Source organism: Cnephaeus nilssonii (assembly GCF_951640355.1).
Source record: "Cnephaeus nilssonii genome assembly, chromosome: 19".
Taxonomy (NCBI): domain Eukaryota; kingdom Metazoa; phylum Chordata; class Mammalia; order Chiroptera; family Vespertilionidae; genus Cnephaeus; species Cnephaeus nilssonii.
The window spans coordinates 8272434-8300338 of NC_137090.1; the positions used below are offsets into that span (position 1 = coordinate 8272434).

Here is a 27905-nt window from a genome sequence, read left to right on the forward strand (position 1 = left end):
CGGACAGACACCTAGGAATGAGGTAATTCACCTGTGAAAATGGACAGACACCTAGGAATGAGGTAATTCACCTGTGAAAACGGACAGACACCTAGGAATGAGGTAATTCATCTGTGAAAACGGACAGACACCTAGGAATGAGGTAACATCTGTGAAAATGGACAGACACCTAGGAATGAGGTAACATCTGTGAAAATGGACAGACACCTAGGAGTGAGGTAACACATCCGTGAAAACGGACAGACACCTAGGAACCCGGCAGCAGTGACCTTAAATCTGCGCAAAAAAGATGTAAGCTCCACCCAGGCCCACGGGGAGACTGTGATTTGTTACAGTGTGCTTAAGCACGTGACGGTAGACGACGTGTTTTGTTTATAGTTTCTGATAAACCTACAATTAAACTTCCCTTTTCTTCACCATTTTTTAAAATTGCTAGCCTGTAAATGAGAATATGCAAATCAGCAAGACAAAGAAAAATGAAGATGCTAAGAAAAGACTGTCTATTGAAAGAATCTACCAAAAGAAAACGCAATTGGAACATATTTTGCTCCGTCCAGACACCTACATTGGCTCCGTGGAATTAGTGACCCAGGTACAACCAAGCCCCTGAAACGCAGTGACTACGTAGTTAAAATGTGTGCTTTTCCTGGTTAATTTTCTATACATGCATGTGCTTGGAGTGTCCACTGGAATTAGCCTGAACTATTATGTGTGTGAGTGTGTGTATTTTTTAATCCAGAAGACCTTACAGTAATCATGATGATGAGACAGAATAAATATAGGGTAAAAATAACGATGTCCCTTTGCCTTATTTCTAGCAAATGTGGGTTTACGATGAAGATGTTGGCATTAACTATAGAGAAGTCACTTTTGTTCCTGGTTTGTACAAAATCTTTGATGAAATTCTAGGTGAGTAAATTCATGTATGTAAAGATCTGCTGGTCAAATTCGTTATAAGAAGTTTCATTCCTAGCAAACCCTCTGTAGCCAGAGCTGTCATTTCAATTGTTGGGAAAAGTGATGCAGTGACATTGAATTCTTTCCTAGAAACAGTACTATGAGTAAAAATTGCTGAACTAACACCTTGTTGGTGCTACTCTTTTGCTTGAGATTTTTCTTTCTATATCTTTTTTATTTCTTTATTGATTAAGGTATTACATATGTGTCCTTATCCCCCCATCCCCCCGCCACTCATGCCCTCACCCCCCTGTTGTCTGTGTCCATTGGTTAGGCTTATGCATAGAAGTCCTTTGATTGATCTCTCCCCCTTACCCCCCCCCCCCCCCCTACTTTTCCTCTGAGGTTTGACAGTCTGATCGATACTTCTCTGTCTCTGGATCTGTTTTTGTTAATCAGTTTATGTTGTCTTTCTATATCTTATAGTTAAGAAATTTTTTTTAATGCTTTAATTTTTTACAAATGTGTATTTTCTTTCAGTCAACGCTGCAGACAATAAACAAAGGGACCCAAAAATGTCTTGTATTAGAGTCACAATTGACCCGTAAGTCTCTTGCTTATTAGTCTTTTATTTCTTATAGTTCATGTTACTGTTAGTTGCATTTTCTTGGAATTTAGTAAAGTTGACTTGTTTATTATTTATTAATCATCACCTAGAATGTTTTTACTGATTTTAGAGAGGGGGGGGGTGGAGAGAAAGAGAGAGATGGATCCACTGCCTCCCACACATGCCCTGACCGGGATGGGACCTGCAACCAGGGCATATGCCCTGAACGGGAGGTCCTGCCATGGCGGGCTGAGAGCCTGTATTCTACAACCTTTTTGATGTACAGGATGATACCCAGCCAACTGAGCCACCCAGCTGGGGCATAAAGTTAACTTTTTAAAATAAAAGTTTGAAGGAAAAAAAAACAACAGGACAGAATGCTAAAATGAACAATCTCTGATACCTACTATCCAGATCCAACAGTTATCAACACTTTGCCATATTTGCTTCATCTATATTTTTTCTGAATTTAAGTATCAATTACAGACACTATGATGCTTCATCCCTAAATACTTCCATAACATCTTCAATAATTGCCTGAAGTCTAGAGCTTTTGAATTTTTTGAAGTTTAGAGCTTTTGAATTTTTTCCTCCACATAATGCTATTCAAATAATAAACCAGAGGGTGGTGCTAGAGAGCTAACATTTCTGATTATAAATGCTGGGTGTCCATTTATGGGTGGTCAGAATGCTTCTTTCATTTTTTTATTTTTATCCTCACCCAAGGACACATTTTTATTGATTTTAGAGAGAGAGGAAGGCAGGGGGAGAAAGAGAAACATGGATGTGAAAGTGAAACATTGATCGGTTGCCTTCACCAGGGATTGAAGTGCAACCTGGATATGTGCCCTGACCAGGAATCGAATCTTCTATCTGCTGTATGGGATGATGCTCCAACCAACTGAGCCTCATTGGCCTGGGCTTCACCTTTTTATTAGCCTATTCAAAGTCCACATAAATTCTTAGCATTTTATTGGCAAGCAGGGAAATTTACAATTGATGTTTTTCTCTTTCATATTTGTTTTACAATGAGATTTGTTGTGTGGGAAAGCTAAGAGAGCTAGGATAGTACAGATGATCCTCTTAAAAGCAGTATAAAAAAAAACAAAACAAAAACACAAAGATTTGACTTTGGGTGGTGGGCACACAGTGCAATAGACAGAACTTATAACATAGAAACCCACACCTGAAACCTATATGATCATGTTAATCATTGTCACCCAATAAATTTAATTTTTTTTAAAAGAAAAAGGCAATATAATAAGTTTCCAAATTTTGTTCTTATCTTTCCATTGAGCATAAGTCATTTCCCTTTGTCTATCCCAACATTTTAAAATTTCTTATTTTTTCAATATTATCAGTGTTAGCCCAGGTGTTGGAACAGGTTTAAATTTTTATTTTCCTCTTGGCTCCTATTTCAGGAGTATCAGGAATTAAGCACAGTGGGAAAGAGAGTTCATGCTAAATTTCAGAAGAAAAATATGTACAAGAGCCATAAAGAAATTAAGACTGAATTTTAGAAATAAACATATTTAAGCACTAGCTTAACAATCAAATTCCAATCTTCTTTTCTTAGGGAAAACAATTTAATTAGTATATGGAATAATGGAAAAGGTATTCCTGTTGTTGAACACAAAGTAGAGAAGATGTATGTCCCAGCTCTCATCTTTGGACAACTCTTAACTTCTAGTAACTATGATGATGATGAAAAGAAAGTAACAGGTAGGATACTGAGGGGAAAAACAAACATATTGTTGCTAAAAAGCAAAACAAAAATATCTTAAATGACTATCTGTGGCATAAAGTTTTAAAATCTTTATAATTGCATCACTTTACCAGTGATTAAGAAATGAAGCTGTTCATCAGATAACAAATAGTATTTATTTATTTGCCTAGGTGGTCGAAATGGCTATGGAGCCAAATTGTGTAACATATTCAGTACCAAATTTACTGTGGAAACAGCCAGTAGAGAATACAAGAAAATGTTCAAACAGGCAAGTAAATAGTTGTATATTGTACTATAGCAATTTGTGTTATTTAGTTCTAGTTTATTTGTAAGGTGACTCGAATTTTTCATCTTTCCTATTCTTCCATAGACATGGATGGATAACATGGGGAGAGCCGGTGAGATGGAACTCAAGCCCTTTAATGGAGAAGATTATACATGTATTACCTTCCAGCCTGATTTGTCTAAATTTAAAATGCAAAGCCTAGACAAAGACATTGTTGCACTAATGGTTAGAAGAGCATATGATATTGCTGGATCCACTAAAGATGTCAAAGTCTTTCTCAATGGAAATAAGCTGCCAGTAAGTGTTTTTCTGGTCATGAGAAAATGTGTGATCATTGTCAAAGGCAAAATTGGTTTTCATTCAATAACCATTTCATTAGTTTTGAAAAAAATCTTATTCTTCAGTCTATAATTTTTTATTTTATTTTTTGTACCATTTTAATTCCTATACAGGTAAAAGGATTCCGTAGCTATGTGGATATGTATTTGAAGGATAAGGTAGATGAAACTGGCAATGCATTGAAAGTTATCCATGAACAAGTAAACCACAGGTGGGAAGTATGTTTAACAATGAGTGAAAAAGGCTTTCAACAAATTAGCTTTGTCAACAGCATTGCTACTTCCAAGGTAATTTTATTCTTGAATTGTTAATTATGATTTATATTTTCATACATGTTCTTATTTTTAATATATATAAAATGAACTTGGATATTTGGCTGCCTTGGTATAAAGTAAGCTAAATTAGACTTTTGTGTTTATTATAATTTTGAGGATACTGAGCTTTACAGTCGATTATTTTTCCTCATTAGGGTGGCAGACATGTTGATTATGTAACTGATCAGATTGTGACTAAACTTGTTGATGTTGTGAAGAAGAAGAACAAGGGCGGTGTTGCAGTAAAAGCACATCAGGTATTGTATTTTAGCAGTTTTCTTTTTCCAAATGCAAGGAAGAAAAGACAAGACTAAATAAAATATGATTACATTTTTAGTGATTTAATGTCAACTTTTACTGCAGGTGAAAAATCACATGTGGATTTTTGTGAATGCCTTAATTGAAAACCCAACCTTTGACTCTCAGACAAAAGAAAACATGACTTTACAAGCCAAGAGTTTTGGATCAACATGCCAATTAAGTGAAAAATTCATCAAAGCTGTGAGTACATAGAGGGAAATAAAATAATAGAAATACCTTGCTTTATTTTCCATTATTCTTTTCAGCTCTGCAGATGATAGGTAGGTAGGTAGGTAGGTAGATAGATAGATAGCATTTCATATCACATTCAGTTTAGATCACTTCTGAATTCAGCCCATCTGCTTTCCAAACATTGAATGCCTAAAGTTGCTCTCAAGCACACATTCAAAACTCAATTCCTTCTCTCTATATTCAATTGATCTCCATATAAGGAAGTCCCCCAACCCCCAAAAAACATATTTCCTATCTTAGTAAAAAGGCCCCAACCAACCACTAGGTTGCATAAACAAGAAAGCTGGGAGCCTTCTCTTTATCCCCCCTCTCTAATCCATAAGAATTATCTTGGCCCTGGCCAGTGTTGCTCGGTGGTTGGAGCATTGGCCTATGCAATGAAGGGTTGTGGGTTCAATTCCCAGTCAAGGGCACATACCTCACTTACGGGTTTACTCCTCGTCCCTGGTTGGAGCTTGTGTGCAGGGCAACCAGTCAATATTTCTCTCTCTCTCTCTCTCTCTCTATATCTCTCCCTCTCCCCCTCCCCCTCCCCCTCTCCCTCTCCCTTCCCTTCTCTCTCTCTGAAAAAGCAGTGGAAAAAAATATCCTCAGGTGAGGAGTAATAAAAAGAAAGGATCATCTCTTAGATATCTCAGTAGCCTTCTATTATCATCTCTTTTCTTTTTTTTTAATATATTTTATTGATTTTTTACAGAGAGAGGAAGGGAGAGGGATAGTTAGAAACATCGATGAGAGAGAAACATCAATCAGCTGCCTCCTGCACACCCCCTACAGGGGATGTGCCCGCAACCAATGTACATGCCCTTGACCGGAATCAAACCTGGGACCCTTCAGTCCGCAGGCCGGCGCTCTATCCACTGAGCCAAACCAGTCAGGGCAATCATCTCTTTTCTTAATAGGTTCTTAACATTCATACAATTTCAGTCATTTCTTTGTAATGCTCTTGAGTAATCTTCTTATGTTAAAGCACACATTTTGTCTTCACTCTCTTTTGGAAGTCTTTGAGTGATTTTCACTCTTAGAAAAAGTCCGGATTGCTTAATTTGGTCTACAAGACCCTGCCATCTCCAGCCTCATCTCAGGGCACTTTTCCCTACGGCTTTAAATTACTGAAAAGCATAGTACTCTTCTCCTCCTCATAACTTTTTCACATGCTTATCTCTCTCCTTGAAATGCTTTAAATCTGATTAATCACTTTAGGTCTTCAATGTCATTTCCGCAGGAAAGCCTTTACTTGCTACACTTCTCCCCTACTAAGTTTGTTCCAGTGTAACACTGACATACACTATTATATGTAGTACATTTTTTTCATTTATCCATAACATTCATTACACTTGTGATTTCTCATTTTATTTCTGTCTTGTCTTTGTTGTATATTAAACTCCATGAAGACAGGGACCATCTCTAATTTTTTTAACTGCTAGATTTTTAACATGTAGCTCAGTGTCTGGCACAATTATAAGTGTGTAGTCAATAAGTATTGAATGAATGAACCCAATGGAACCAGCTTCCTCAGTAGTGATAAACTGAGACAGGAAGACGTGCCACCCTCTATCCAGAAATCGTATTTCTATCTCTTCAGTATATATATTTTTAAATATACTTTTTTTTTTTTTATTGATTTCAGAGAAGAAGGGAGAGAGATAGAAACATCAATGATGAATCATTGATCAGCTGCCTCCTGCTCGCCCCCTACTGGGGATGGAGCCCACAATAGGGGCATGTGCCCTTGACGGGAATCAAACCCAAGACCCTTCAGTCCACAGGCTGACGCTCTATCCACTGAGAAAAACCAGTGAGGGCTCTTTTCAATCTTTAAATTATTTTTATGGGAGTTCATTTATTTATATTCTACATTTCTGACTAAAATCTTCCTTAACATGAATCTTCTTGTTTTCAGGCAATTGGCTGTGGTATTGTAGAAAGCATACTAAACTGGGTGAAGTTTAAGGCTCAAGTCCAGTTAAACAAGAAGTGTTCAGCTGTAAAACATAACAGAATCAAGGGAATTCCCAAACTTGATGATGCCAATGATGCAGGTACACATTTCATGTTTCCAAATTTCAAATCTTATAGTTGTTATTTGTTTTATTCATTAACAGCATACCATGAGTATTTTTTCCTTGGCAGTTAATATAAAGAGAATATTTTTACTCTTAAAAATCAGTGGATTCCCTTTTATTAAAAATTTAGGTCATTTCCAGTTAAAATAATGTCAAGATGATTGTTTTGGGATATGGAACAAGGAAGTTTCATATTGATCTATAAGAAAGGGAAAAGTTTACTTTGACTCTCTTAGGTCCCTGGCTTGGTCTGAAAATTAAACTAATGAAGATAGATTAACCGGAGGAAAGTGTACAGATTAATTTAATGTAAACTTTACATGACACAGGAGGAAATCAAGCCCCAAAGAAATAATTAAACCTGGGTATTTTTATGCCAGGTTTGATGAAGAGTGGAAAGTCATGGAAAGATATTATAAGTAAAGGATATGAGCTAAGTGCAGTAAATTTGGGGAAGCTCAATGAGGCACGTTTATTCAGATTCTTCTCAGTGTCCCTCAGTCTTAAAGTTAAGAATCCTCCTTTCCTCTGGATATATGAAGGTCCCTCTCACAATGAGAGTCTTATGGCCTGCTTCAAGAGGGATGAGGTCAGAGAAATCTTCCTTCTTCTACCATTTTCTAAAATTCCTTCAGCTTAAAATATATGCCAAGATACCATATTTTGGAGAAGCATGTAATAAACCCCATCGTTAAGAAATATTTTTCATATAATATGATCAAATGAATGTTTAACAGTAGTATAAAATGAAAAATTAGCCTAAGAAACTAAGACTTCTATTTACTATGAACTTTAGCTAAAATACATATCTAGCTAGAGGTCTGATGCATGAAATTCGTGCAAGAGTAGGCCTTCCTTCCCCTGGCTGCCAGCACTGGCTTCCCTCTGGCACCCGGGACCCGGGCTTCCTTTGCAGCCCCGGCTTCATCTGGAAGGTTGTCCAGAAGGACATCCGGTCTAATTAACATACTATGCTTTTATTATTATAGATTATTAGCTCCATTTTACTCCTAAGCTGCTTGTTATAAACTATAAATTACTTGAGTTTTATCACAAAGCTATTAACAGCATGTCTGAGTTAATATTTGAGGTTGAACTAAATGTGCCAATAATTTGTGTATTTTTATTTTAGGGAGCCGAAACTCTACTGACTGCACACTTATTCTGACTGAGGGAGACTCAGCTAAAACCTTGGCTGTTTCAGGCCTAGGTGTGGTTGGGAGAGACAAGTACGGGGTTTTCCCTCTTAGGGGAAAAATACTCAATGTTCGAGAAGCTTCTCATAAACAGGTAGAATATAAAATTATCTTCAGAATCGCTATCTAGTTTTATAATGCAGGACTTGGTGCTTATGTTTCATTCTCTCATCAGGCATTTTAAAATGTGTTTTAAACAGTTTTTGTTATTTTAAGAAATTGGATACACAGAACCTACAACCTATGTGTGTTCCCTGACCAGGAATTGAACCCATAACCTTTTGGGTTCAATGCTCCAAACAACTGAGCCACCTGGCCAGGGCTATACCATGTCTCAGTGATGGGCAACCTTTTGAGCTTGGTGTGTCAAACTTCGCCAAAAAACTGAGCTTAACTCGGGTAGTGTGTCACTTTGAGGAAAAAACATTATTTCGCAAATGTTTCATCCTCGGCATGCGGCCGCCTCAGCAGCCACGTGTCATCAGAAATGGCTACGCGTGTCAGTGCTGACACGCGTGTCATAGGTTCGCCATCACTGCCATGTCTTAACGGATCTTTCTGATTACTAAAGTATCCTATATAATAAAAGACTAATATGCAAATCAAACGGCGGAACAACAGGTTGCTATAATGCTCACTGACCACAGCGGGGGGGGGGGGGGGGGGGCGGGTGGTATGCTCAGTGCAGGAGCTTCCCCCTGGTGGTCAGTGTGCTCCCACAGGGGGAATGCCACTCAGCCAGAAGCCGAGTTCATGGCTGGTGAGCGCAGCAGTAGTGGCAGGAGCCTCTCCTGCCTCCACGATAGGAGCAGGTCTAAGCCATCGGTAGGCCATCCCCCAAGGGCTCCCGGATTGTGAGAGGGCACAGGCTGGGCTCTGCATGAATTTCGTGCACCGGGCCTCTAGTAGGCTAATAATAACTTAAATAATAACTTAAAATACCGGAGCTCAAGAAAATCCAGGCAACATACACTGTTGTATTTATTAGTTCTTTTCACATTTATAAACAATATATGTCCATTTCAGATAATGGAAAATGCCGAAATTAACAATATCATAAAGATTGTGGGTCTTCAGTACAAGAAAAACTATGAAGATGAAGATTCACTGAAGACTCTTCGTTATGGGAAGATAATGATTATGACAGATCAGGTCAGATTTGCTTTTCAGATACTTTAGATTGTTACAGTAAATTAAACATACCTTATTGTTGCATTGCTTTCCTGCAGTGAAAGGAAATTACTTAACTTGGAGCTCTGGTCATTATCTCTAATCAATATCTAAGCAGATATAGTATTATGTTTATATCATGTACACTACCTATACAGGTTAATAGTCTGGATTCGAATAGTCTTTGAATATTTTAATAGCCTTTTTTTTTTTTTTAATTAATCCCCATAGAAGAAAAATATTGAGAAATTACCCAATATGTCAATCATAATTTTTTGAGTTCCTAAACAGTTCTATGTTTGGCGTTCCAAATATTTCTAGGACCAAGATGGTTCCCATATCAAAGGCTTGCTGATTAATTTTATCCATCACAACTGGCCCTCTCTTCTGCGACATCGTTTTCTGGAGGAATTTATCACTCCCATTGTAAAGGTATATTAACTTCTAAGATACCATAAAGGATATTTTAAGGCCCTGCTTCTCAAGCCTAGATACACACATAACCCCAGTGAAGTACGGTGGTATGTAGGAGTACCATCACCGTGCAAAGCCACAGCAATGTGTACTTTACCACAGGTGTCTAAAAACAAGCAAGAAATGTCTTTCTATAGTCTTCCTGAATTTGAAGAATGGAAGAATTCTACACCAAATCATAAAAAATGGAAAGTCAAGTATTACAAAGGTTTGTAATGAAACTCATATAGAATTCTCATTTTGTAATATACCATTCTATAAAAGATTATATGGAGTAACTTGGTATTCTTGGTTATGTAGGTTTGGGCACCAGCACATCAAAAGAAGCTAAAGAATACTTTGCAGATATGAAAAGACATCGTATCCAATTCAAATATTCTGGTCCTGAAGATGATGCTGCAATCAGCCTGGTGAGTTTGAATTGTATTTCATACATACACTCTAGTTTTATAAATCACTGCTTTAGCTAGTCAGTTGAAATATTTTTGTATAATAGAATGTTTTCAGAAAGCATATCCCAGAGAAAGGAACCAGATATTTTAGAAAACTGAGTTTTTGTTGTTTTCGTTTTCATACAAGAAATATTTCGGAACCTATTAGTACAGTGACATCTTTTTCATCTGCTAATTTGTAGGCCTTTAGCAAAAAACAGACAGATGATCGAAAGGAATGGTTAACTCATTTCATGGAGGACAGAAGACAACGGAAGTTACTTGGCCTTCCTGAGGTAAAAATTTTAAATATATCCCACAGAATGTACTATTTACTGAACTTTTAGGATTGATATAACAAATTTAAGTTACTGAGTAGCTATTTTAGTAAAAAGTGTAGTAATCAATAGTTATATAAGTATTCTTATTTAGAATGCTGCATAAATGTATTGGGCATAAAAGAAATTACAAAGACAGTGCACTTTTTTTCTAATTGTGCAACAATTAAATTTGCTTTATCTTTAAAACAAAATTATTTCTGCCCTGTCTGGTGTGGCTCAGTTGGTTGGGTGTGTCATCCTGTGCACCAAAAGGTCACTGGTTCTATGCCCAGTCAGGGCACATACTCAGGTTGTGGGTTTGATCCCTTGTCGGTGCGTATGGGAGGCAACCAATCAATGTTTCTCCCTCTCTCTCTCAAAAATCAATAAAAATCTATTTAAAAAACAAAATACTTCTGAAAATTTTTTAAAATACTTCTGAATTTTTTTAAATATATTTTTATTGATTTCAGAGAGGAAGGGAGAGATAGAAATATCAATGATGAAAGAGAATCATTGATTGGCTGCCTCCTGCACGCCCCCTACTGAGGATAGAGCCTGCAACCCAGCATGTGCCCTTTACTAGAATCAAACCAGGGACCCTTCAGTCCACAGGCCGATGCTCTATCCACTGAACCAAACCAGTGAGGGCAATACTTCTGAATTTTTAAGGGGCTTAATAACTATCCTAAAAATACTGAGAGGTTTCTTTGTTTCATTATTTTAAACTAGATCATGTAATACTCTCTTTGGTCCCTCAGGATTACTTGTATGGGCAAGCTACCACATATCTGACGTACAATGACTTCATAAATAAGGAACTTATCCTATTCTCAAATTCTGATAACGAGAGATCTATCCCATCTATGGTGGATGGTGAGTTCCAATTATTTAGTCTGTTTTTGTCATGACATAGAAATCAATGCCCAGAAATGGTTAAATTGAAGATACTAATATTTGCACTTCTTTCATTTTGAAGGTTTGAAACCAGGTCAGAGAAAGGTTTTGTTTACGTGTTTCAAACGGAATGACAAGCGAGAGGTGAAGGTTGCCCAGTTAGCTGGGTCAGTGGCTGAGATGTCCTCTTATCATCATGGTGAGGTAAACACACAATCTATGTTTCCGGAAAGCATTATAGTAGAAATACCTGCAAAATTATTCTCCAAACACTTAGTGAAAATATAAGCCTGGTACCTTTGTAGTAGAGAACAATTTGGTGAAATCTGCCAGACTAGATATGTGCTTACACTTTGGCCTAACAAATCTATTTCTGAAAATATTCCTATAAGGATATTCATAAGTCTGCAAGGATCTGTGTTCAAAGATGTTTATTATAACTTTGATTTTAAATTTAGACATCAAAAATGTCCAATGATTGGGAAATTGTTATAAACTGTGACACATCTATGCATAGAATTATTGATATAACTGAAGTAAACCTGTGTATACTAACATTGAAGAATGTCTGTGTCCTGTTGTCAGCTGGGGAAAAAAGAGACAGAACAATACTTAAAGCAAAATGTCTAGAACAATATGTTCGAAATTATTGACTTTTATTAGCCCTGGAAATTAAAAAGGGCGATATTCCAATTTGTTATAGATATCTGAATTGTTTGACTTTACACAAACATACATTCATTTTTTTTATTTTGTGATTGAATTGTTTTTTTAAAGAACTAGATTGCCTATAAGTTTCTAGAACTTTAAATGTAATGATTGTCTTGCTTGTTGCTTTCAAAAATATAGTGGTAGCCCTGGCCATTATGGCTCAGTTGGTTGGGCGTCATCTCGTGCACTGAGAGGTTGCTGGTTTGAGTCTGCTGGGGGCACATACCTGGGTTGTGGGCTCCATCCCCAGTAGGGGGCATGCAGGAGGCAGCTGATTGATGTTATGCTCTCACGTCGATGTTTCCTCTCCCTAAAAATCAATAAAACTATTATTTTAAAAATTAAAATATAGTGGGTACCTAGTAAATGATCGTGATTTGTTAAATGCTTACCATGCACCAGGTACAAAAGATAAGTCAAATATGTATCTTACTTCAAGGTATAATCACAGTTTAACCAAGAGGGACAGCACACAACTATAGAATAAAGTTATACATGCTAGAGTAGAAATGAGTGAAATATTGTAACTTAAGTAATTTTTTATTCTACTCTGAATGGAGAAAGGAGCTATGCCTTTCTTGATTGAAATTATTGGAAGGCAAGAGCCCTGAATTTGGAGCCCTAAGTCTTGGGTTAAAGCACTACATCTGCCATGTACTTATCTGGAAAAAATTAGTAAACATCTATATCTCATAAAACCCTACAGGATTATAGTAAGGCTTAGTCATAATAATGGGTATGTATTATTAAAAGTCTACAGATCAGATTAACGAATCTTTCCTTCCCCAGATGTCACTAATGATGACCATTATCAATTTGGCTCAGAATTTTGTGGGTAGCAATAATCTGAACCTCTTGCAGCCCATTGGTCAGTTTGGTACCAGGCTGCATGGTGGCAAGGATTCTGCTAGTCCTCGATACATCTTCACAATGCTCAGGTGGGTAATGCTTTCAATTTCTAGTGAACTGCCATTTCCAATTTTGAAGTAATATGAGATTTAGTAGACAAAATAATATAAAAATTCAATCAGAAAATGTACTTTTGATGCAGATGCTTAGAATATTAATTTTTTAAAAACTACTCATTAAAGCTTAATTATGCTACTTTTGCAATGAGCAGAAAGACAAATTGTATTTCAGTTTGATAGCCATAGCCTTTGTATCCGTTAGAAGTATTATTTCCTTGTGAAACTATAAATGTTTTTACATACATTTCTTATATTTTCTTTTCTTTATATAGAGAGTGTTTCTTAACCAGGAGATATTTTGCCGCCCAGGTGACATGTAGCAGTGTCTGGATACATTTTTGATTGTCCTAACTAGGAGAGCCATGCTACTGGCATCTAGTGGGCAGCGGCTAGGAATACTATTAAACACCCTCCAATGCATAGGACAGCCCCCCACAACAAAGAATTATCTGACCCAAAATGTCAGTAGTGCCAAGTTTGAGAGACCCTGCTGCAGAATTTACATCAGAGTAAAGAGCTTGATTCTTCCTAAATACCACAGTTGAAATCGTACTTCCTTTACAATTCTATGGAAAGTACACTATGAACGGTCAGTTTTCAGCTATCATTGTATTTAACCTTTCAGCAGCACTGAATAGAGTTAATCACTTTATCCTCCTTAAAACTCTTTATTTTGACCTCCAAAACACCAGACTTGGTTCTCCTCCTTATTAGTCTTTTTTTTTGCTGTATATTCTACTCATCGTCCCAACCTCTAAATGCTGGTCTGCCTCAAAGCTCCATCAGATCTTTTTCCACTAGCTATTCTCAGTTCCCATCCATAATGATACCTCATCCATACAGTCTCATAACTCCAGTCCCGAATCTAAACTTTTATATGTCCAATTATCCACTTATCATTTACCACTTGGATATCTAGCAAGTATCTCAAACACAAGTTCAAAACAAAATCCTGTCTCAATAAATAGAATACCATCCTTCTAATTTTCAGGCTAAAAACCTTAAAGTCGCTTAGGGCAGCCAATTTTTAAAAAATAGGTCACTGGTGCAGAACCTTCCAACTGCTTCATTTAGAGTAAAATCCAAAGCCCTAGCCCTAACCGGTTTGGCTCAGTGGATAGAGCATCAGCCTGCGGACTCAAGGGTCCCTGGTTCGATTCTGGTCAAGGGCATGTACCTTGGTTGCGGGCACATACCGAGTGGGGAGTGTGCAGGAGGCAGCTGATCAATGTTTCTCTCTCATCGATGTTTCTAACTCTCTATCCTTCTCCCTCCCTGTAAAAAATTAATAAAATATATATTTAAAAAAAAGCCCTAGGTTAACTAACCAGTCCTCACATGATCTATGCACCCATTCCCCATGTCTTTTTATTCCATTTCATATTATCTCTGCTTAGAATACACCTGGCCTCTTTGTCTATACATGCCAGGCATACTCCCTCTTCAGGGCCTTTTACTTTACTGGTCCATCTTGCTGGCAGTACTCTTTTTGCAGATAACCTCCAGGCTGATTCTCTCGATTTCTTTTCTTCTCAAACATTATCCTATCAGAAAGTACCTACCATTTCTTAGCACCCCTTCAATCACTCTTACCTACTTTATTTTTCTTCTTAGCATTTATTGCACCCCCTGACAAAATCTAAGTTCATTGTCTAGCTCCTATATTAGGATGTGAGCTCCTTGGAAACTGAGACTTAAGTCTATAGTGCCTGGCACAATGAAAGTGCTCAATAAACATTGTTAAGCGAACATTAGCAAGTAAAGCTGAGGTAAATCCATGTATTGATATGAGGTAACATATGTCCTTTTCATTAAAGTTAAATATCAAAGCCAGTATTTTTGTAAAATAACATTCTTTGATTGTTTCCTTTAGTCCTTTGGCTCGGTTGTTATTTCCACCAAAAGATGATAACACATTAAAGTTCTTATATGATGACAACCAGCGTGTGGAGCCTGAATGGTATATTCCTATTATACCCATGGTGCTGATAAATGGTGCTGAAGGAATTGGTACTGGATGGTCCTGCAAAATCCCCAACTTTGATATTCGTGAAGTTGTGAATAATATCAGGCGTTTGATGGATGGAGAAGAACTTTTGCCAATGGTAACTATTTTGTGTTTATTAGGAATGTTCATTTTCCTCTGGTTTCAACTCAATAGACTATATGATTAAAGAGGCTATAAGTATACAATTTATTTCACACTGAAATGTTAGATTTATTGTTTTATGCTATTGTGATTTGTGTTTTTAGTGTCACATTTAGAAAACATTCTTTTTTTAAATACCAATTTAGCTTCCAAGTTATAAGAACTTCAAGGGTACTATTGAAGAGCTGGCTCCAAATCAATATGTGATTAGTGGTGAAGTGGCTATTCTTAATTCCACAACCATTGAAATCTCAGAGCTTCCCATCAGAACATGGACCCAGGTAAGTAATGGGGGAGGTGTGTGTGTGTGTGTGTGTGTGTGTGTGTGTGTGTGATCAGCCAAAACACTTTTTGTAATGCTTGTTAACTATTCAGGAGCTGGTGTTTCAGATACTTACAAAAGGATTATTTCTTTAGACATACAAAGAACAGGTGCTAGAACCCATGCTGAATGGCACTGAGAAGACGCCGCCTCTCATAACAGATTATAGGGAATACCATACAGATACCACTGTGAAGTTTGTTGTGAAGATGACTGAAGAAAAACTGGCTGAGGCTGAGAGAGTTGGACTACACAAAGTCTTCAAACTCCAAACTAGTCTCACATGCAACTCTATGGTATGTCTTATGAGATAGATCCATATGTTTACAATTTATACTAAGAAGATAATATCAATTTTAAAAGGAAATCATAGTCTACTTTTATATTTTGAAAGAATAAAGTCATTTCTCTAAAACCATTAAAGTTTAGCCAATTTAGCTGTTCTTGACTATACGCTTTTTTTTTTTCCAGGTGCTTTTTGACCACGTAGGCTGTTTAAAGAAATATGAAACAGTGCTTGATATTCTAAGAGACTTCTATGAACTCAGGCTTAAATATTATGGATTAAGAAAAGAATGGCTTCTAGGAATGCTTGGCGCTGAATCTGCTAAACTGAACAATCAGGCCCGCTTTATCTTAGAGAAAATAGATGGCAAAATAATCATTGGTATGTTTTTGGGATAATAACTGTCTGTACTAAACTACAATTGTGCCAAACTTCCTTTAAACATTTTTGGAGAGAGTAATGGTGGGGAGGGAGGGCAAAATCCATTTAGTTGGCTGGCTACTTAAATGAGCATTTCTTTGAAATACTTAATTAGGTGTCTTACAGTTTGAAAGACATAGTTTTTACTATATTGAACATCTTGAGAAATCAAGATTTAGTTGACATTTAGACAGAAAAGAGCTAGAAGAGGTTCCTATGTAAACTAATTGATCAAGAGAAAAGTCTTATAGAAAACTAGAGGCCCGGTGCACGAAATTCATGCACTTGGGGGCAGGGGAGGTTTCCTCAGCCCAGCAGTCAGACATCCCTCTTACAGTCTGGGACCCCTCGCTTCTTACTGCCTGCCTGCTCGCTGCTCCTTAGCACTGCCGTGGAGGTGGGAGAGGCTCCTGCCACCACCACTGCGCTCGCCAGCTGTGAGCCTGGCTTCTGGCTGAGCAGTGCTCCCCCTGTGGGAATGCACTGACCACCAGGGGGCAGCTCCTGTGTTGAGCATCTGCCCCCTGGTGGTCAGTGCACATCATAGCAACCATTTGTTCTGCCATTTGGTTGATTTGCATATTAGGCTTTTATTATCTATAATAATAAAAGTAATATGCTAATTTGACCAGACGTCCTTCCAGATGATCTTCTGGACGAAGCCCAGGCTGTGAGGGAAGCTGGTGCCAGCAGCCGGGGGAAGGAAGTCCTACTCTTGCACGTATTTCGTGCATCGGGCCTCTAGTATAGGATAAAGGGCTTTTGAAGTAAGATTATAAATGGCTTCTATTATAAGTAAATTGTGTACTTAAGCCTGAAAAGTCGTGTCTTAGGGATTTTTCAAAGACATTCTAGCTCTGGCTGGTGAGGCTCAGTTGGAGCATCGGCCCCTACAGATTTGGGGCACATACCCAGGCTGCAGGGTCCACCCCTGGTCGGGGCACATGCAGGAGGCAATGGATCAGTTCTCTCCGTTCCTCTCTCAATTAAAAAAAAAAATTGAAGCGGGGGTTGGGGGGTTTCATTGACCAAGAAGCTTGAAATAAAAGGAAGGTGGGCTGGAGCCATCCAGGCTCAGCCACCTGGTGTGCGGATGATCAAATAAATTCGTAATACCTCACACACAAAAAAAAAAAAGGCGGGGGGGGGGGGGGGTGAAAAGAGATAGCTTAGTTCTGACCAAGGTTAACTAGGAAAGCTGGGCAACTAACTCATGCTACTAGGTTATAGTAGCAAATCCCCAAAACATGACAACATGAGTTCCTAGTGATTACAGGAAATTTTTCTGGTGGTACACAAAAATGTTTAATTTGTTACATCTTCGATTTCATGAATATTTTAAAAAATAACACTAGTATATCAGCCCCTTAATTTCACAGCTATTATTGCTTAAAACAAGGCTAAAATAAGTAATATTAGACATGATTCAAAGAAAAACAAAAAGTAAAGGTTATATTGACTACTGTAAACATTGGAAGAGAGGTTCTATAGGAAAGGGGAATGAGCCCTGGCTAGGTAGCTCAGGTGGTTAGAGTGTCATCCTGATATGCCACGGTGGCAGGTTTGAGCTCCAGTCAAGGCACATACAAGAATCAACCAGTGAATGCATGGATAGGTGGAGCACAGATCAATGTTTCTCTTTCAAATCAGTAAACTAAAAAAGAAAATTTTTTTCTTTTTTTTGGTAAGAAAAGGGGAACATATGCAACAAGGAAAAATCAATATTTGGATGGTGGCACTAAAAACTTGCCTGATCAGATAATGAAGTTTTTAAAAACCAGGGTCCATAATTGAGGTAGAGACCAAAAATAAATATTTGGATTATCTTTTGTTAAGAGTTATGATTAGATCATAACCTCATGATTTGACTGCCCTCTTGTGGTAATTTACATTTGTCAGTATTTTAGGGCAGCGATTTTCAACTGGTGTGCTGCAAGAATTTTTAAATATGCAATATCTGACTATTTAGTCAGGGGCACTGACCATTTTCCCTTCGATTGTCAAATTAAAAAATGACAGCAGCCAACACAACAATAGCTGTCCGGTGTGAATGAATTAACATTACACCTATTTTTTTTGTTAGATCAGCAAAAAATTTTTTTATGTGCAGTAGAATTTTAGTATTTAGTTTATGTGTGCCATGAAATGAAAAAGGTACTGGTTTTAAGGAGAATACTTAACTTTAGCTGACCCTTGAATAACATGGGATTTTTTTTGTGTCTTTTTTTTTTTTTTAACCCTCACCCAAGGATACATTTTTATTGATTTTTTAGAGCGAGAGGAGGAGAGAGAGAAACATTAATTTGAGAGGGAAATATCCATAGGTTGCCTCCCATACACGCCTGACCGGGGATCAAACCCACAACCTTTTTGGTGTACAGGATGAAGCTCAAACCAACTGAGCCACCTGGCCAGGGTGACTCACACAAATTTGAACTGTGTAGGTAAACTAATTTTTTTAATATTTTGGAAAATTCTGGAAGGTTTGTGACAATTTGAAAAAAACAAATGAACCTTGTGATTTTCTTAATATTTTCTCTTCTCTAGCTTTATTGTAAGAATACATATAACACAGAAAATATGTGTTAACCGACTGTTGATGTTATTGGTAAGGCTTCCAGTCAACAGTAGACTATTAGTAATTAAGTAATAGGGGAATCAAATTATATGGAGATTTTCAACTATTTAGGAGGTTGGTACCCCTAATCCCCACATTGTTCAAGGGTCAGCTGTATATATCAGAATGTACAAATTTATGCAGGATAAAAACAGCTTACTAGTTTCCAGTTCTAATCTTTTGAATTACTATGGTAAAATCTTATTACTTTCCTAAAATATTACTCAAAACCAACTATTACCTCTGTTTATATTTTTGTAAATAGAAAATAAGCCCAAAAAAGAATTAATTAAAGTTTTGATTCAGAGAGGATATGATTCGGATCCTGTGAAGGCTTGGAAAGAAGCCCAGCAAAAGGTAATTTCTTGGTTAACATTTTTCTATATTATTAGGACTGTATAATCTAGTGTCTGTGTTTCACATTTCCTATTAAAACTACATTTTAATTCTTCCCATAGGTTACAGAAGAAGAAGAAAATGAAGAGAGTGACAATGAAAAGGAAACTGAGAAAAGTGACTCTGCAACTGGACCAACTTTCAACTACCTTCTTGATATGCCTCTGTGGTACCTAACGAAAGAAAAGAAAGATGAACTGTGTAAACAAAGAAATGAAAAGGTAAGTTGATGGATGGTACATTTTGCTTAGTTATGTTCTAACCGTGAAAGTAAAAACTAGTGTGCTTCATGAAAATGCTGTTTATGCATATAAATTAACTCTTAATTTGCTGACTATCTTATGAAGGAACAAGAGCTGGAAACATTAAAGAGAAAGAGTCCATCAGATTTGTGGAAAGAAGACTTGGCTGCTTTTATTGAAGAGCTGGAGGTGTGTAGCTTATAATGTCCATTTTAGAATTTTTACTAATGAAATAATAAATTCTATCAATACACCTCTTTATCAAGAAATTTCACAATTGGCAGTAGAAAGAATATGGAGGCAAAAGGAAATATTCCAGGATAATACATAAAGGAATAAACTGTTTTAAACTAGTTAGAATAAAGTAAGTGATGCAGGGGACATACTAACCTGGAAGTTTCTGGACAAAGAGAAAAAGGAAAGGAGGGCAAGAGTTGATTTTTGACCTAATGGGACTAAGAAGATAAGAATTTAAATGTGAAAGAAGACCAACCCAACCCAGTCCTCCAAATCAACCTAAAAGGACAGAACAGTTTATCTTCAGGGCTAGCTAATTAGTAGTTTTGAAGATCCTGTTAATTTCACTATTTGGTTTTCCTACATTTTGACATAAGAAAAAGCATTTCATAAATGAAGCTAAAAGGATTACCATGCAAATTTATATTATTGCATTCAGTATGATGTGCAGCTTATAATCAGTTGATTGGATAAGTATACATTACTAGAATTACATCCTTATTTTTTATTTGAGTTTACAAATTTTATCCCTAACGTACTTTGCTCTTTTTATCCTCAGAAAAATTCAGAGGTAAAATCAAGAGTCGCACCCAGTCTTCTATCCCCACACTGTTCAAAGTGTGTCTTGATTATATTTTCACTGTTGTAGTGGTATCCTTAGCTATGGAACAGGTTGTCACAAATTTATTTTAAGATATAACTAGTTGAAACCCATTTAATTGTTGCCTTTTATGCTATCCCTATAAAGTAATAAAAATGTTATAATGCCTTTTTTAGCTTATAAACTTGCTTTCTTCTATCCCTTTTTTAGGCTGTTGAAGCCAAGGAAAAACAAGATGAACAAGTAGGACTTCCTGGGAAAGGGGGGAAAGGAAAAGGGAAAAAAACACAAATGGCTGAAGTTTTGCCTTCCCCAAGTGGAAAAAGAGTCGTCCCCCGGGTGACCACAGAGATGAAAGCAGAGGCAGAAAAGAAAATTAAAAGGAAAATTAAGGTAATACTCTTGAAAACATTATACATAAAACACTTTAAACTTATTTTCACTTAAAATTGAACAAATTATGAGTTTTCTACTCCCATAGTTTGGAATTACCCTATATCTAGTCATAACATTCCTTTTTTAAAAAAAGAAATTATTGGTTGATTTGAGAGAGAGAGAAACATTGATTTGTTCCACTTATTTATGCATTCATTGATTGATTCTTTCATGTACCCTGACCAAGGATTGAACCCACAACCTTGGCATATCAGAATGACACTTTAGCAACTGAGCTGTCCGGCCAGGGTATAACATTCCTTTCTAATGAGCCTGATTTTTTTAATGTTTAAATACCTTGAAAAAGTCATACTTGTACCTTTATTCAGAGTTCTTAATCAGACCCAAAGAAAATCACTCTTTGACCTGATATAGATTTGTATACTTGACCTTATATTATTCCAAGTACAGTAAACCCTTGATTTTTGCAGACCTCAAAATGGACAAAATATCTAGTCTGTATGTCATATATGAAAATTAACACCTTATTAACTTTTAAATGTTTTTAACCAAGATTTACTTATAATTTAAGTTAACAAGTTATATTTTTTGTTATTCATTGTTATTTTTAACAAATTTTAGGGAATAGGATATATGTTGGAAAAAACACTAGTGATTTTGCCAACATAAATAAAGATTACATTTCCATAACTATACTCTACATATTTAAATCAAAGTGTCTCTGCTCATAAACAATATCCAATGAATGATTAGCACGTATTCGCACTGCATTTGTACAAGGTAATTGGTTCTCTTGTCAGTGGCGTGACTTTCTGCAGTAGTTTTAATACATGCTAAGTCAATGTTCTGACATGTACTAAGGCATGCCCCAGCAGTGTGCACTTGTTTACTCGAAGTGACTGGTGAATGCACACATTTATTAGATCTATTCAATATATAAATTTTTCTGTGACATTAAACTTCTAACTATACAAACGTGTCTACATAAGTGAAAACAGATAAATTCACTAATTTGTCAAATTTTAAATATGCACATTCAGAAAACCTACTTTGTTATATAATGGACTTTCAGCTTTAACGGGCACCCCCCTCTCCCGAATATATCTGTTATATCGAGGTTTTACTGTAATAAAATTTGGCAGAGCTTGACCATTCTCATCTTGCTGTCCTTTAGAATGAAAATACTGAAGGAAGCCCTCAAGAGGACAGTGTGGAAACAGGAAGCCTAAGACAAAGATTAGAGAAGAAACAGAAAAGAGAACCAGGTATTAAACATTTTAAGGAAATGGTCAAGTTGAGATAAAATTGTGTTTGTTACCTAGCACATTCCACATAGATATTCAATAAATTCTTAGTGCATAACATGAAGGAGAGCTACATCTGAAGTAGTTTGAACCTCACTAACATTGTTTTTGGGATTTGATTTGAGTAGAGATCATTTTGTAATAAAATATTTCTTAATTTGGCAACTTGGATTCCTCAGTTGGGATCCAAAGAAAACAAACTCAGTTAATTAGATTTCTCCTTCTAGCCAGTTAAAAGCTTGAGTACAGTGACCACATCTTAGTCATGTTTGTATTATCCCTAGAGTTTAAGATTAATGCCTTTATTGAGTATCTACTTTGTTTAACTTCCTCAGTGAGATATTGACATACCAAATTCACACTTTAAAGTGGACCGATTAATGGTTCTGGTATTCTCCAAAGTTTTAGAACCATTTCTTGCCCCCCAAAAGAAACACTGTACCCATTGAAGTCACTCCCTATTTCCTCCCAACTCCTCCTCCCCCTAGGCAACCACTAATCTAATTCTATCTCTAGATTTACCTATTCCAGATGTTTCATATAAATAGAAATCATATAATATGTGGTCTTTTGTGTCTGGTTTCTTTCACTTAGCATAATGTTTTCCAGGGTCATCCATGTAGTAAACATGTATCAATACTTCCTTCATTTTTATTGCCAAATAATATTTCACTGTAGAGACACTATATTTTGTTCTGTTCATCAGTTGATAGGAATTTGGATTGTTTCTTTGGGAGGAATTGACCTCCAGGCCAAACTGGCTGTGAGGACCAGCTACGGCTACAGTGGGAGAGCTGCTGTGCAGAAACACCCCTATGGAGCAGGACTTGCTTCAGTGGGGCTTTGGTGCTCACTGAGCCTGCCCCATGAGTGTGTTGCTAATGGATGTGTACAGATATAATCTGCTATGGTCTGAAGATGTCCACTGGGAGCATTGGCTCTAGGGCCTCCAGGGAGGTGCAAAATCATCCACTGCCTGGGGCCACCCTGCAGGAGCTATTTCTATTGGGTTTGCAGGTGCCCAGGCAAGGTGCAGCTATGAAGCAAGTTAGGCTCATGCTCCAGCAGGGTCTTGGGTCTTTTATTGCTAAGCCCAGCTGCAGCTTGTTTGAGATATTTTAGCAAAGTCTGAAGCCTGAGCAAGGACAAGCTGCTGCAAAGAGGTTGGTGGGGTTGCAAAATAGATGGGGCAGGGTCTCGGGGAATAACCGGGGCGGAGCCAACAGATAAGGCTACAAGTCAGCCCTGCAACTGGGAGGTCCCAGCACAGGAACCCCTGTGAGAACCCAGGTCTGGGAGAAAGCTGCCCCCAAGTTCCTGCCCCGATGCCAGATAATCCAGTTCCGCCCCTTATGTGCCTGGGTCTCCCAGAGCCTCATCCTGACGCTGGAGCTCAGAGTAAGCAGGACATTCAGTTCAGTTCCCGCACCAGCCCTTTAAAAGGAACACATGAGTCTCCAGCAGTCTCCATGTCACTGAGCCCCAATCCCTGCTGGGTTTTACAGCCTGTAGTTATGGGGACTTCTTTTCCCAGCTCTGGGAGCCTGGGCTGGGGGGGAGGAGGGGGCCTGGTATGGGGCTGGGGGGGAAGGATGGGGGGCCTGGTATGTGGCTGGGACCCCTTGCTCCTCACAGGCAGCCACCACAGAGACCGTCTCCCTCCCTATTTTTTTTTAATATATTTTTATTAATTTCAGAGAGCAAGGGAGAAGGGGAGAGAGAGAGAGAAACATCAATGATGAGAGAAAGTCATGGATCGGCTGCCTCCTGCACGCCCCGCACTGGGGATGGGGCCTGCAACCTGGGCATGTGCCCTGACTGGGAATCGAACCTGGGACCCTTGAGTCCGCAGGCCGAGGCTCTATCCACTGAGCCACACCAGCCAGGGCTCCCTCCCTATTAAAAAAGCAGCACATGTGGGTGGCAGTCCAGCCCGTTCAGCGCCTCTGCCCCTCCTACCAGTCTCAGTATGCTTTCTTCTTTACTTCTCTAGTTGTAGGACTTCCATTCAGCCCCCTTTTAGGCGGTTCTGAATGATAGTTGTTCTGTATTTTGATGTGCTGTGGGAGGCTGAGAGTACAGGTGACTCACCTACGCCACCATCTGTTTTCTGCAACACGTATTATGGGGTTCATTGACCAAGCTGTATGCTCCATGAGAAGAAACTTCTGTTTCTGTTCACTAGAACAGAGCTCAAGAAATATTTGAAGGATGAATGATAGAGAAAAGTGGGTCTAAGAATATGTAAAGTTGGTTAATCTCCCTTCTAGGTAACAAGGCAAAGAAACAAACTACATTGCCATTTAAACCAATCCAAAAAGGAAAGAAGAGAAACCCCTGGTCTGATTCGGAATCAGATATGAGCGGTAATGAAAGTGATTTTGATGTCCCTCCACGAGAAATAGAGCCACGAAGAGCAGCAAGTAAGAAAAACTGATGAATATGTAGATACACTAAGAGATTTTAATGGCCAGTATATTTCAGGGCACTTAATCCCAGAAATTGTTCTATCTTAGAGCAGTAATTATATTAAAACATTTTTAAACTAAAACATCTTTTAGGAAATTAAACTGAAGCTTAAATCTTCATAAAATGTTGTATCAATCTGTGGATCAAATAATCTGTTACCTTCTTTGATTCTTTGTATATGTATGTTTTTAATAGCAAAAGCCAAATTCACAGTGGATTTGGATTCAGATGAAGATTTCTCAGATACTGATAAAAAAAGTGAAGATGAAGATTTTGTCCCATCAGATAGTCCAGTTAAGACCAAAACTTCCCCAAAGTAAGTATCTTTTCTAATATGGGTTTTTATCATGATTAATAGCTGATGATGAATTCTCTGTTATTTGACACACTTAGAATTGGTTCTCAGGATGTAATTTTTTTCTTCTAGACATACGAACAAAGAACTGAAGCCACAGAAGAGCACCACATCAGGTGTGTATTAAGTAAAAAGGGTGAGCCGTCTGCTTTCCTGGGTGCTCAGACCCACCTGGGTTCTAATGCAGACTACATTAGCCAAGTCCTGCCTTTGAAAATAAAAGGGGGTTCTCGTTAGCATTACATTGATGTTGTTCATTAGGTTTAATTTTGCAAATAGATGTTCTACACTTAATGTGCTAAAAGTATAATGTGCTGCCCAGCTGGCGTGCCTCAGTGGTTGAAAGTTGACCTATGAACCAGGAGGTCACGTGACAGTAAAGAAGACAATGGCAAAAAGTAAGCCTAAGTCTTATAGATGTGTTAATAATATTGGGATTAACTAATATTAGTCGCCACAAGTCAATCTTAATTTTTTTATCCCTATTGATATTGAAATTAAATTCCAAATGAAAGCAAATCTAATCTTTAGATGTTTATAATAACAAATGGTGGTCAAAAGGTGTAAGATTAGCATGTTTCTCAAAATGCCAGACATTATCTAGCTCATTGCTATGACCGGGACAGGATTTATACACAGTTTGCAAGTGTTTAAGATAAAACATATACTTATTTTTTAAATCGATGCTTAAGAACACTGATTCTCTAATATATTTTCAGCTCTATTAGATTGTCTTTTTCCTGTGTTAAATATAAGCCGTCAACAGGTTGCTAAAGAAAGTTCACAGTGAGAACAATTCATCTGAGCGTGGCCATGATGAATGCTTGTGTTGACTTGCAGGTCAGTCCTCCACCTCCACTACAGGTGCCAAAAAAAGGGCTGCACCAAAAGGAACCAAAAAGGATCCAAGCTTGACTTCTGATGTCCCTCAAAAGCCTGATCCGCCCAAAACCAAGATCCGCCGCAAAAGGAAGCCATCCACTTCTGATGATTCCGACTCTAATTTTGAGAAAATGATTTCTAAAGCAGTCACAAGCAAGGTGGGTGCTTATCCTAACTGGTTCTTTGCTGTAGGTGGATTTTGAGGTTTTTTTGGTTGTGTGGGGTGTGTGTGTGTGTGTGTGTGTGTGTGTGTGTGTGTGTGTGTTAATCCTCACCCAAGGATATTTTTCCATGGGTTTTTAGAGAGAGTGGAAGAGAAGGGGAAAGACAGAGAGAAATATCGATGTGAGAGAAACATATCAATTGGTTGCCTCCTGCACGAGCCCTGACCAGGGCCCGGGTTGAGGAGGAGGCTGCAACCGAAGTACGTGCCCTTGAACGGAATCAAACCCGAGACCCTTTGGGCCACAAGCCAACACTGTCCACTGAGCTAAACTGGTTAGGGCTGCTATAGGTATTTTAAAACATAACCAAGCTTTGCTCTTAGTAATTTAGCACATTTGTAAGAAAATTTAAATCCCAATTCATTAGCTTTTACTGTATTTACTTTAGTAATAAAGATACATACCTCTTAGTCCATGAGAGACTTGTCTCAGACTTAGATTACATATTTTTTACATTGAAATTCTGCTCTCAGGTTAACACGTGCAAATTACTTTGTCTTTTCTCTTAGAAATCCAAGGGGGAGAGTGATGACTTCCATCTGGACTTGGACTCAGCTGTGGCTCCTCGGGTAAAATCTGGACGGACAAAGAAACCTATTAAGTACCTCGAAGAATCAGATGAAGATCTGTTTTAAAATGTGAGGTGACTATCTTAAGTAATGATTTAAAGTTACCTCAATCTTTGTTTGTTTGTTTCCTCCCCTGTGAATTTAGTTTGGGGAAGCTAGTTTTAATCTGGAATCATCAAAGTGAAGTGTGTAGACTGCAATGTCCCTTATCTCTTTATAACAACATCTAAAGGGTGATCCATCTCATGGGCATTGTTTTCTTCTCTGCTTTGTCTATGTTTTTAGTCTGTTTTTTCTCTTGTCTTTAAAATCTGATTTTACTTCTGAACTCTAGAGATAGTTATGTAGTAGTCACTTCAGCATAATGTAGTTTATTGTCCATACATTAAGCTAGAATTGGAGCACTTTGATATAAAAGTGTCTGTCTACTGTACCTCCTTTCCTACTTTCATAAATATGAGATAAAGCATGATTAATTCTCTGTTTTTGTTGTATAGGTAATTTTCCATCAGATAGAATTTTGTAGTTCTAGTACAAAATATACACCCCACTCAGCCTTTTTTGAATTTTTGTTTAAGTAATAAGTTGTTTAAATGCTTCATATTCTTCAGAATATCAGCAGAAGCTAAAGGAAAACACCCTGGCTGTTTAACCTCAACACAGATAATAGGATGAAGGAAATTATACCATAAGTTATGTGACTATCTCAACTTTTGACTTTTCTTGCTGCCTCTGAGTCTGAATTTCACAAAAACAAATTTCTATAGAGTGCTGGATGGCAGAAGAGTGAGATCAACATTTACTCAAAGATCTTACATATTTTATTGATGCCATACTCAGCAATGAAATGAGTTGTTATATCCATTTAGGAAATATCTATAATTTTCAACTTGCAAACTTTTTAAGATCTTTCTGCCTTTTACGTGTGTGTGACTTCAGTGGTGTTATCAATGTTCTTGTAAATATTTACTATGTATTTCTATTTAGCTTAATTCCAACAATTTTGTACAATAAAACATTCTAAACATTGCAACCCATTGATTGTCCTTTTTTCTCCCTGCATTATACCTTTTTCTTACAGTAAAATCCCTCTTCACTTCTTTTTTTAATAAGCGTTTAGACACTTTTCTTCACTTCCTTTTCAGAACTATTCTGATCATATTATAATGTTCCTGACTGCCCCTGGCCATAGTGGTGGGTCTAAGAGATAGGCACGATGACCTAATTGAGGTCAATCAGGTTTTTTCTCCAGGGATTTTATACATGAGTATTGCGTTTTTCTTCACACGCAAAAGGCCTTGGCCCTACATCAGTAGAGTTTTAAATATGTGTGTATATTTTTAAACAATTCACTACTTCAACTTTTTTTCTTGTTCCTTTGTCAACTATTTTAATAAACCAAGTCAACTACTTGATATCAGTAAATTATATTGGGGCAATTGGCTAATTGAAAAAAACCAATATTAGATAAATCCAACCCCT

At 37.5% G+C, this 27905-nt stretch overlaps 1 protein-coding gene across 1 annotated transcript in view; it reads left to right on the forward strand.

The window, feature by feature from the left end:
- TOP2A (DNA topoisomerase II alpha) overlaps positions 1–27474 on the forward strand; it is a 30702-nt gene extending 3228 nt beyond the window's left edge. The window contains exons 2-34 of the mRNA XM_079797147.1: positions 437–592; positions 819–909; positions 1438–1501; positions 3081–3226; positions 3401–3498; positions 3601–3813; positions 3969–4142; positions 4325–4426; positions 4533–4670; positions 6625–6763; positions 7920–8077; positions 9010–9135; positions 9475–9585; positions 9730–9835; positions 9928–10037; positions 10262–10354; positions 11140–11254; positions 11358–11479; positions 12776–12924; positions 14828–15059; positions 15250–15384; positions 15521–15721; positions 15897–16092; positions 19014–19105; positions 19207–19365; positions 19492–19575; positions 20435–20617; positions 21795–21885; positions 24195–24347; positions 24589–24709; positions 24821–24864; positions 25589–25788; positions 26364–27474. Of these exons, the coding sequence (XP_079653273.1) occupies positions 437–592; positions 819–909; positions 1438–1501; positions 3081–3226; positions 3401–3498; positions 3601–3813; positions 3969–4142; positions 4325–4426; positions 4533–4670; positions 6625–6763; positions 7920–8077; positions 9010–9135; positions 9475–9585; positions 9730–9835; positions 9928–10037; positions 10262–10354; positions 11140–11254; positions 11358–11479; positions 12776–12924; positions 14828–15059; positions 15250–15384; positions 15521–15721; positions 15897–16092; positions 19014–19105; positions 19207–19365; positions 19492–19575; positions 20435–20617; positions 21795–21885; positions 24195–24347; positions 24589–24709; positions 24821–24864; positions 25589–25788; positions 26364–26489 (4428 nt within the window). The 3' untranslated portion in view covers positions 26490–27474. The remainder of the gene's footprint in view (positions 1–436; positions 593–818; positions 910–1437; positions 1502–3080; positions 3227–3400; positions 3499–3600; positions 3814–3968; positions 4143–4324; positions 4427–4532; positions 4671–6624; positions 6764–7919; positions 8078–9009; positions 9136–9474; positions 9586–9729; positions 9836–9927; positions 10038–10261; positions 10355–11139; positions 11255–11357; positions 11480–12775; positions 12925–14827; positions 15060–15249; positions 15385–15520; positions 15722–15896; positions 16093–19013; positions 19106–19206; positions 19366–19491; positions 19576–20434; positions 20618–21794; positions 21886–24194; positions 24348–24588; positions 24710–24820; positions 24865–25588; positions 25789–26363) is intronic.
- Positions 27475–27905: the final 431 nt, after the last annotated feature.